Below are 11,923 nucleotides of genomic sequence, written 5' to 3'. Positions count from 1 at the left end.
CCAGTTTTTTTTTTTTTGTAATTTGAACTATGTTCTTGTATAGTATTGTTACTTTAGGTATCTCTTCTGCAAGATTTGTCTATAAAACTTTTATGGGTTTTATTCAATTTTTTAAAAAATAATCAATTTTTTATTTGTTAAATTTTAGATTCAAAATTTTCTTGTTTTATATTAAAAACTTACGTTGGTATTATACTAAAATTTACTAAAATTTTACAATAATAAATTAATTATGAACACATGTAAGAGATATTGTGTCTAAAAATACCACTCGCTGTAGGTATATTTCTATAGACCGCTATTCCTAAAAACCCACAGTCGTCCCCACTGCCGCGAGTCGCAACAACATGCCCGTTAAAATAAAATAAAATCAAACATCTGCTGTAGTCACTAAGGAAATATTTGACCGATAATTTTGCGCATGGCCGTACGTTATTTTTTAAACTTAAACAAAATTGTATCCGAAAAGGCCAAAGCGACGCGACGCTTTAATTAACATATTTCTAACCAATAAAAACTGGTTTCGGTCAAGCTGTTACTTCGCTTCAAGCTAACTCTGAGAGATAAGGAAGCGTCGATAAAAAGTGATCCAGAATTGTGATTTAATATAAAGTTATCATTCCGCACAAAAACACATTAACAAATGTGGTTAATTGCGTTTTATCAGTCGCATGAGACACTCGTCTTTGTGAAAAAGTAAGCTGTATATATATGTATATTGTAACATGAGAAAATATTTATTGTGAATAAAACATGGTGAAAAATACAATTGATACAGTTTCTGAAACAATAGACGAAGGGGATAATGCAGTGGACTTGGATCAAGCACTTTCTGTAGCCGGTGAGTTTTATAAAAATATTATACGACGCTTAGTTCACATGATAATTAGCCTTACAAATTTGCGTAAAAAATTAAAACGTTTATATGTGTACGGTACCTATTACCGTACACATATATATATACTTTATTTTATACAAAGATTCAGGAAAAGAAAGGACTCGTCTATAATAAGTATAGTTAGATAAAATGGCCAATTAAAGTTTTGAGACTGTATTCCCATGTTTTTGACAAATAATTTAATATAAGTTTATCTGCTCTATATGATCCTATGCTCTATATGATGTTGATAAAAGTGTAATCATTATTTGTCATTGTTATTAAGATGTAATATAAATCATAAATAAACATGAAAAAATTAGATTAATTTCTGCCATCTGTCCCTTATAAATTATTTAAAAACATCTATGTTAAATATAAACTGGCTTTAATAAAATCAATATTGTTTTAATTATTAAAGCTAAAAAATATTCTACATAAAAAAAAATGGCTAAAAGTATTAAATAATTGTAACTTTTAACAGATGAGTTGTAATAATTCTATTTTTTAACGTGTATTCTCCCTTAAAAAAATTCTTATTTTTTTCATTTTTCACAAAATGCTCTCACGACAAAAATACGCAAACATTTTTAGCGTTAGTGTAGGTATATCTACGCTAATTGAGCGCAAAATATTCTGACAATGTGACAAATGTGTAAAAAGATGATGCATTATAAGATATAAATGACGTCAAGTAATATTTTTTTTACTTCGATAACGGTTACCGAGAAAGGGTTTCAATGCAGTCCAAATAAGCCTAATTTACATATACGTATTAACGCCTTAATATATACACGTTCTAAATAAAATGTAAATTGGTAATGTGTAATTTATTTTTTAAGCAGTAGATACCAAACATTATGGTCTACTAACCTGGTTACCGATGCAAATATGTAATTCCTTATAGAGGTTCCGTTGTCAACACATTGAATTGCTCCTTGTGGAGAAAAATCCGCATTTTTTTATTAAGTTAATTTATATAGTTTTTTTTTAATATGTCATATGAAAGACACTTTATAATCTATCGATATATTCATTCATTAAGAAAGAGAAGCCCTTATTTTATTCCGTATGCATATTTCGATATCATTATCACTTGTGTGATTAAATATAAAAAAATATTTGATAAGAATTTTTAAAAAAAGAAGCACATGATATAAAGACTAAAACCATTCAAAATTATTATTTTTTCTGAGTTTTATAACATAGCGTGATGAACACACGCAAACAAACAGCTGTACGCAGTAAATAAATATACATGTTTATGATTTTGCATATTATTATTAATGACAATACAATATAAAAGTAAATTTTGATATATTTTTTATAGCAAGACAAAAATGAATCCATAAAATAATATATATTAGTGAAATATTATTCGCACGCCAGTGTCAATAACCAGTTAACTCCCAGAAATCGACATGCTTTTTAGCTTAAAAACAATATATACTGATATAATTCGAGACTCGTCGTTTAATTATTTATTCAAATTTCAAAATATGTTCTCGCAAAGAACAGTATAGCAATACAAATAAAATATCGACAAAGGTCATTTATGTAAATTATCTTGTTTGGGATTGTGTTGCGTGGGTGTGTGTGTGTGTGTTGGGAGATATATTTTGTAGTTAAAGATGCATAAAGATAGATAAATTCAAAGCCCTATAATATTATTATCTCTATATAGACGTAAATAGCTACATATATGTAACTTATTTTTGTGATTTTACTATAAACGCGTACTGGTTCATTAATGGTTTTCTTTCACATTACATTTCCTCATGAATGAATTCATAATAAATAAACAAAATAAAAATTATATTTTTTATTTATTTATAATCTTGTTTACCTTAAAATACATTAATAATAATGTACTTAGTGTTTTAATCAAAAACAAATAGAATTCAATGATTCAACTTCGGAACAAAATGTAATTTAATTGAATTTAATATTAAATTTAGCTTAATGCATATAAATATGAAACTGATTTATGTCATTGAAATAATATCATCTATACCGATTCAGCTGTAAAGAGATAATAAAGAATATTTTATTTGGACACAATTCTTAACGTCTACGATAATATATCATTCAAACAAATAATTTACCTAAATCACAAACATTTATAAATAAATGATCAGCACTGCTAATCTATTTTGGTCCTAGGTATGTAAATTAAATTGAAAACATATTTTTTTTATAAAATAGGTAGGTGTACGGGAATTTGGGCTACCTGATGGTACATGGTCACCATCTCCCATAGACATTGTCGCTGTAAGAAATATTAACCATTAATTTATTGCTGTTTGGTGGTAAAATATCTGTTGGTAAAATATTAGTGGCACCTACCTAGATGGGCTTGTACCAAGCCCTACCATCAATTAAATGCATTTATTCTTTTAAAAAACCGTATTTTTTAATTTGCTTATATTATTTTAAATTATATCCAAGATATATACTTTTTTAATGTTAACGAACACAACAATTTATAACACGAAATTTCCGAATTCCAAGTCTAAAACCTGCTGAGGCAATTTATGAGTAGGTAAGTAATTTCATACATAAATCATACAAAACATTAAAAAAAATAAAGTATGTACTTGTAAAATATATTTATTCAATTCTACCCCTATTTCGTCCAAGTTGAACAATTATCTATCTTAATAGATATTACATAGGAATAATTTATTTTAAAACGAACTAAGAACAGGAAGTGTTCGACATAAGGTGACGAGAATCACTCTCATAATTTTGTCTAAGCTTCTTAGGTTTCTTTGAGTTCTTTCAACGTACTTCTTCTGTATGTGAACCCATCATACATTCGTTCCACACCATGAGACAGACCTCTTGAAAACCTTTTGATTTTTTTTAATTATAATAGATAGGCAGACTGGCATGCGTGTCATTTAATAGTAAATAGTCACCACTATCTAACATCCACCACCACCACATTGGCACTATAAAAAATATTAACCATCCCTTACATCACCAATGCGCCACCAACCTTGAGAATTTAGATGTTATGTCCCATGCGCCTGTAGTTACACTCACCTTTCAAACGGGAAAAAAACAATTCTAAATATTGCTGTTTGGCGGTTGAATTTGTGACAAGTGGGTGGCACCTATCCAGACGGCCAAATATACAATATACAATATAATATTAAAAACAAACAAACTTTACCTCTTTATATTATTAGTATAGATAAAATAATATATTGAGCACTTATCTCTCTATCGTTACGTACCTAAAACTTTTGGTGCAAATTCATTAGTATTTATTTATCAAGTTTTATTTACATGTGAGTACAAAAGTTAGTATGAAATATTTACAGACAATATTGAATTTTAGTCTATAAGTTACTAGCTAAACTCGCGGCTACGCCCGCAGAGTATTAACTGCGTAGGCCGTAGTATTGTCATTTGTCACGCAAATCTTTCAGAATCTGCCATCGTACTAAGTAAATGCTTAGTTATTATTATTTTCCTATAAAATGCATAATTAAGTAACTCCTTTTAAATACACTGTTTCTGTAGGATACAATTGTTATGGTATCCCATAGGAACCGTGTTTTTTTTCGGTTAAAAAGAACCTTATGTCATTCGTTGATAAACTTAAACTACAACTATGCAAGCAACCATATCGATCGCTTGCTCTGTGAAAAAGTAAAACAAATCTATTCCAAGAAAACCGTACATTTATCCGGGTTATATAGTTAATAATACAAGCTTAACACATTTTTTACAGATTATTTATATTTATATCAACTTATACAATATTAACAAGTTTTTTTTTCTTAGGTATTGGCTGGTATAACATACGATACAGTTTAGCCTTGTCACTCTTCCTCATATCTGCAATAATAGATCCGGTCGGCTACTCGTATTTGCTCCCAGCCGCAAAATGTGATCTACAGATGACAGACGCTCAACGAGGAGTCATCGGCTCTATCCCATATATTGGTATGCTCATTCTGACATCATATCGTTGTTTAATAACTAATACTAGCAATATATGTTCTAAAAATAACCAACAAGTCATATTTCTATATTCATATTTTCATATCATCGGGAATACAAAAAAAATTCATTATATTTATGGGTCATGGTATTTGTGTCATATAAACGACACAAGGGTGTTGCCATCTAGGGAAAGTTTCGATCGAAACCAAAAAGCTCGCCTAGCTCAGAGAGAACATCGCCGTCGGTAAGATCCGCGAGTTGGACATTCAGAAAGCGTCTAATAAGACGAAGTTGCTATGGTTCCACAAACAGCCGATTAACAGGGAACCTGAAACTCACGTCCGCATTGGTGCCTAATCAAACCTAGTCCTCCAGATCGAGAAGGAAGCGACGAGTTACCTTCCGACTTATAACGATGATGACCGATCATGATTGTTTTGGAAAATTCCTGTGTAAGATCGAACGTGAAGCGATGACAATATGACGCGAACCGAAACATCGCCTAGCAAACGCTGAAGGTGTGTCCTGCGTGCAATGCGGAGAGCCAGATCCTTGTCTGCGAGTTCCTGCTCGACGAAGATTACCAAGGCATAGTCTCGACCTTTCCATAGCCTCGACATCTAGGGCGTAAAACATAAGCGTCACTCGTATAGGTTTTTTTTTTCAAATGCCCCCGACGAGGATGGCAGCCGGGATAGCTTCGCGCTGCCTGATCTACTCACTGGTCATCACCAGTGAGTGCTGAAAAAAGTGATCACTTTCGCCCATTGAGGAGAGCTCCGCCAACTCTAGCGGAGCAATATTGTTCACATGATTCTTCATTATATATTAGTAGTAGAGTTTGATTATTCCATTATAATATAGTATAATAGTATATAGTTCTTTGTTTTTAGGTGTAGTTGCTACTTCATTTCCATGGGGATATCTTGTGGATACTAGAGGAAGGAAAAAAACAATTGTATATAGCTCACTAGCAGCCGGTACTTTTGGTGTGCTCGCTGCTTTTATGCCTGATCTTACTAGTTTTACAATTTTCAAACTTTTATCTGCTTTTTGGTAAGCATCTTTGATTATAGATTTATATTGATTTATATATCATGATTAAAAATATATCTGAATTATTATAAACCATTTAAAAGAGACATGTTTATGAATATTAAAATTTAGGTAGTTAGGTAACTTTTATTTATTTTGTTTTAATATTTTATACTAAATTTTACAGTATAGCATGTCCAGCTGCAGTACCGTATTCTTTTATTGGCGAAATTTTGCCGCAAAAATACAGAGATATTACATTGTCAATAACTAACGCAATGCAGATATCAGGATCGGCATTGGTGCCTCGTAAGTTTTTTTATGTACCATTTCCATACCTATTTGTTTGTAAAAATAAACAAAGATTACTTATTTGTCTTTCTGTCAGTCCTTTTGTTCGTATCCCACAGATACTTAAGTTGAAATTACTATTTGGTATTGAGCTGCTGGTTGGTGTTATAAACGCTCTAACGCTTGGAAAAGATGTAGTTTCGTAGCAATAATTGAGTTTTTATGGCGCTTGCAAGGCTCTCTGATGTTAATGCCTCTCTTATTAGGGAATAAGTTTGGATCTTAAAATTCAACGGGGTAGGATTTCTGCCGCGAATTGGTGATTGCGTATGTGGCAAAGCTTCGACCGACACAAACAGGCTTTCTCACGATGTTTTTCCTTTACCGCCAAGCACGAGATGAATCATCATGACCTCAAATTAAGCACACGAACTCGTGGCGATAGACTACTAATATTTAGTAACTCTCGAATGCCATAAATATATTCCTTATATTTATATATACTACATTTTTAAGAACGTTTCCAATTAATTTTAGAATACCAACTCTTACTCGATAGCTTTCCGATATTGACTTCCGATATAAACTTAGAACTAACATTTAAATATTTTTTACAGTAATAGCATGGGCAATACTCCCACTCGATTTCAGAATTGACTTTGGTTTATACTATTTCCGGCCCTGGAGATTACTTACGATTATATATTCAAGCTTTTTTATCTTAAGTGCAATACTCATGTCGTTTGGTCCGGAGAGCCCGAAGTATCTTATTTCGCAAGGCAGACATGACGAGTCATTAAATGTTTTAAGAACTATATACTCTGGAAACAAAAGAAAACCTGCAGCTGACTTTCCAGTAAGTTTTCTTGTATTATTATTAATTAACATACATATATTCCACAATATAAAACTCTAAGGTTTTATGTAAGTTATACTTACATATCTAGGTATGTGACATGCATAGACAAATAACTTAAATTTGTGCGTTTGTTCCGTATTCACGTAACAACAGCTAACCCGATTGATTTGAAAAAAAAAATCATATATATATTTTAGGATAGTATAGTCGTAGTATGTTTAAAATTTATTGTATATTTTTGCATCGTTAGTTTAGTCGGATAGAAAATGGTTGATTCAGCCGCTCTCCAAATATCAAAAGTGCTATCTCCACGGGCGCGTGTATTGCGACGTAGTTTTCACCCTTGTATGACCGAGTAAACAGTAATTCCACCAGGGTATCGCTGCGAGTCGCGATTGATCGATGAAGCTTTGCACCTCAAAAACCACGTCTTATCACCGCGACGATATCGCGTGTGGAAAATGATTTATAAAGTAATTTCTGAATATAACGATACGATGATGACGCGAAAACTACAAAAGATAGGTACATAAAAATTGTTCGTGTAATAATCATAGTCCTAATGCCTATAAAAAATTACATCTTTAATAATAAAAGTCACAAAAAAATGGAAAGAAATAGGCGCGCGCCATACTTATTACAAATTGGACCGATAGCTTCATAATGAAATAAGTATTGAGATAATGTTTATGACTGCGCCATTGATAATGTTTTATATTAATCGTCTTTTTTGTAATTTAATTTGTTGTGGCTTATCAGTATTATTGCAATTTAATGTTTTTTATCCTATATAATACTAAAAAATTAAAATGAATAATAATTACACTAAACCTATATCTACCTAATTCATTTCTTTAAATTAGCCATAAATCATATTATTAGAAGAGTTTATTTTGATAAAAGAACTTGAAACGGAATCGATAACTGTTTATTGAATTATTGTCGTGTACTATCGATAGCGAATCATATCTATGTATATTTTTTTATTTCAGGTGAAAACCTTAAAATTACCCGATCAGGATAAAAATGGACAATCTTTTCTCAACTCCTTAGTACAACAAACAATACCATTGCTTAGGCCGCCCTATTTGAAGTGGTTTATACTGAATGGAACTTTATTCTTCGGAATATTTGCCACGTAAGTTATTCGTTCATTGACATAAGGTTTTTGGTATTAAAATCTTCAATCGTAGTTTATCTGACCAAATTTATTTAAAAAAAAACAGACGGACAAAGGCCTTCTCTATATCTATATTTAATTATGTTCTGATCCCATTTGTAACATGTTATAACAATTATGAAGGTAAACAGATGTCCCATTCATTCAATTATTCTACAGCCAAAATCAATACTTTGAGTTGTCGATTCGGATTATGGAGCCATTGTATTTCATATACCATTTTCCATATCACCTGAGATTCAAAGGGTGGCGGGGCATTAACTTTTGTAAGGAGTCATTTATGCCTACTCATTGCAGTGCCAATATCTATGAAGGAGTTCACTATTGTTAAAGTAAAACTAAAAAGTGAACTATAAATGACCCACAGCTGGGCCTTTTAAGAAAGATTTGACCGCACTGCGCCAATTCCCCGTTAATGTTAAAAAGTTAAATTTATTTTCGCCTAAAGAGATTAAACAATTAAATGTAAACCAATTTTTCATTGTTGATTTTGTTTTAAAATAAACTAAAAATATTATAAGTAAACATAGTAAACGATAATATTTTATTATTTTAGTCTAAATGGCCTGTACATGTGGATACCAGATATCCTTAATAGAGTACTCACCGGTGACAGTGCAGGTCTTACCGCTTGCGAAGTTATTGCTCAACGACTTAACGAGGTAGGTATGTAGGTATATATTAAGAATATAATTTATTCATAATAATTTATAAGTCCTAGTTCTGAGTGATACAAATAAACTAGTGATATGAAGAGCATCGTATTTGCTGGATATACGAGAACCTTATATGGATAAATGAATATTTTTTTTTATCTTCACTTAAACTTATTATTTATGAAACGAAATATTCTTAAGCAAGTTAAAATTAATAAAATAGTAAGCGGGTACTTTTATAATATTTATCAAATTTATAATCTTGTTACAGACAGCTTCAGAAAACGCACAATGTAACGATTCAATTGATTCTATGACATTTGTGATTAACTCAATTGCCAATTTCTGTTGCGCCTTAATTGCTCTCGGATTCAGTAGTACTGTAAAAATACTGGGCAAGAAAACATTACTCATCCTAGTTTATTTGGTAATTGGAATATTCTGCGTATTAATAAACTTCGTGACACAAGACACAATATTTGCGATATTACTATCTTCAATACCAATCACTGGTCTCGCTATAGGCCCAATAAATGCTTATGCTGTTGAAATATTTCCCACTAATTTGAGGTAAGTAATAAACAACATCGTTTTTTATAATTTATATTGATATATAAAACTATGAATCTTAGTAGCGAATAATACCGAATTGTCACAAGTAAAAAAACAGTTTGAAAAATACACAGAATTAAAATAAGTTTATTATATTATTGCAATATTTACGTGTGTGAGATGAAATATATTTACAACAAAAAAAAGTAATCAATTTTTTTTTGTGCGTTCGCTAATCGCTTTTAGCAAACAATGGATGTTTAATTTTTGAATTCAATAACTGCTAATCTAATAATGATCACATCAGCTTTAAAACATAAAAAAATCGCATCATTAGTCACACCGATATTATACACGTTAAACTTATCAGACCCTTTTTTTGCTTTGTTAAAATAGCTAGGCAATATGTACCCACACTTCCATTAAAGTGAATCAAATAATTAATTATGTGTATTATAAAAATTTCATTAATATACAACATCGACTGTTAACAGGGGTATGGCTATTAGCCTCACGATGATGGTCGGTAGAACAGGTTCCATCGTGGGTACGAATGTTGCTGGCCTCCTTATTAACGCCGTCTGCGAGCTAACTTTCTATATCTTTGGAGGAATGTTGATACGTAAGTGACTAGATTTTATCTATTAATAAATAAATATTCATGTAAAAAATCCCTTTTTTGGCGTCGTAGATGACGATGATGATAGGCAATTTGTAGATTAATATTTGGAAACAATACGTACTCATTATTATAATTAAATCGCCTGATCAATTAAAATCGAAGTTTGTCAAATGTACGTATGCTCAAATAACAGCGGCAGTATTTAATATAAATTCATAATTTAATGAAAAAAATAAGCAATAAGACATGTCGAGATGTCGATATTATTAATTATCTTTTAGGTGTACAATAAAACTACCAATGACTTGATAAGGTTTTAAAATATCTTTTGCAGTCGTTAATTGTTTGATAATTGTTCTTATTGGCTATTTTTGACTTTTATTGATTGATTATTTGTTATCTGATTGAATATTTATACAAAAATAATATGCAATCGATGGATTTTTGTATCTTACCTAAAAATATTTTTTCGATTTTGAATCGTATTACAAAGACACATATTATTTTTTCATACATATATTATTTTTTCAGTTTGTGGCCTGCTTTCGCTGTTGCTACCGAGATCACGGGTCGAACCTCGTCCAATCAAACGAACGCATTTGTAACTTACAGTATAAAATCAAAAATCTCCTTATTGTTAAGTTATTTACTACTAATATTATTAACACGATTATAATATAAATTACAAGTTGATCTAATTTATTTTAGAGAAAGGATAGGGCGCACTTTATTAATGTAGTTTAATAGAAACAACAAAGTTTATCAATAGATATTTTATAACAAATGCAAGAAGTTTCATGTACAAACCTTTCTTCGTGTATAATTACAAAATTAATTTCATATAAGACTTGTTATTAAACGTAAATCTATTGGTTTCTTGCTCGCCATGTACGTTAAGCAGTCAAGTTCTTAGTTTTATGTACATATTATTTTAGTCCTTAGTGAGTGAACATTTGTCAATAAAAATAATAAGTAATAAAAAAACTTGTGATATTTGTATGTACTTACGTTAGTTTAAGATAGACGACACGTCGAATTAATATCATAAAGATCTATTCAAGATGAAGGTTACGAAAGGGTATTACAGACAGGTTCGCAGACACACAAACAAACATTCAATGAGGAATACGCTAGTTTATGGAAACCCTCAAGTACCTCAAAATATTGCGATCGGTCAAAATTTAATTTGATTTATTAATCAGGCCCATTACAGCTCCACAAAAGGGATGAAGGGATAACTATATTTTAATATTATTTCATTGTTTATCTTCCTTGTGTATGAAACCAAACCAGTTTGAAAATTTTATTCTAATATATAAGTATAGATGTAAATTTATCAAAATCCTTTAAGAAAGTGTAATTGACGAATTCCTCAACTATGTATCGCAAAAAATGTGTACTTTAACTTATACTATTGTACGACCTTTTTTTGATATAAAATAGTTTATTGCTTCTTATTTTCTATATTAATAAATGAAAATATGTCACTTATTATTACTGTAACTAATTAATGTGGTTTTTTAAGACTTATATTCAATATCATATATCCATATATTAAATAAGTTGAATAAACACAAATGAAGTATATTTCAAAATCTAGGGGATAAAAAGAGCAAGAAGCAATCTCTATTCGGCGTATTAAAAGGTTTTTTTTAAAGCGTTACATGATCAAAATGTAAGAAAATAATAACTTGAGCCATTTTATTTATACTTAAACAATAATTACAATATCTTAACCAATATCACCTTATTTTTTACCCTGATAACCCCGATAGTATAATTAAAATAATAATTATGACATAAAATATTAACAAAATCAACTCACTTATGAATAACAAATTGATTACCGGTGCGACTTTGACACCTCGAGCGAAGACGTAATAGACGCTTCGGT

The 11,923-nt window shown here is 30.5% G+C and overlaps 1 protein-coding gene across 11 annotated transcripts in view; it reads left to right on the top strand.

Annotated features, from left to right (window-relative positions):
* The first annotated feature begins 410 nt into the window (after positions 1-410).
* LOC126771124 (synaptic vesicle glycoprotein 2C-like) overlaps positions 411-11,923 on the top strand; it is a 29,603-nt gene continuing 18,090 nt past the window's right edge. For 4 of the 11 annotated variants that reach the window (XM_050490863.1, XM_050490864.1, XM_050490865.1 and 1 more), the window contains exons 1-5: positions 411-841; positions 4,673-4,834; positions 5,728-5,890; positions 6,057-6,178; positions 6,778-7,016. In XM_050490863.1, the coding sequence (XP_050346820.1) occupies positions 754-841; positions 4,673-4,834; positions 5,728-5,890; positions 6,057-6,178; positions 6,778-7,016 (774 nt within the window). In that variant the 5' untranslated portion in view covers positions 411-753. Of the gene's footprint in view, positions 842-4,672; positions 4,835-5,727; positions 5,891-6,056; positions 6,179-6,777; positions 7,017-8,011; positions 8,158-8,755; positions 8,862-9,126; positions 9,426-9,901; positions 10,030-10,560; positions 11,755-11,923 lie in introns of those variants that run through there. The other 7 variants (XM_050490862.1, XM_050490858.1, XM_050490857.1 and 4 more) reach the window with 5 other exon arrangements.

The sequence above is a fragment of the Nymphalis io genome, chromosome 10, assembly GCF_905147045.1.
Source record: "Nymphalis io chromosome 10, ilAglIoxx1.1, whole genome shotgun sequence".
NCBI lineage: Eukaryota > Metazoa > Arthropoda > Insecta > Lepidoptera > Nymphalidae > Nymphalis > Nymphalis io.
The sequence above is the reverse complement of the archived record's forward strand: the minus strand, read 5'-3'. Positions and strand labels throughout refer to the sequence as shown.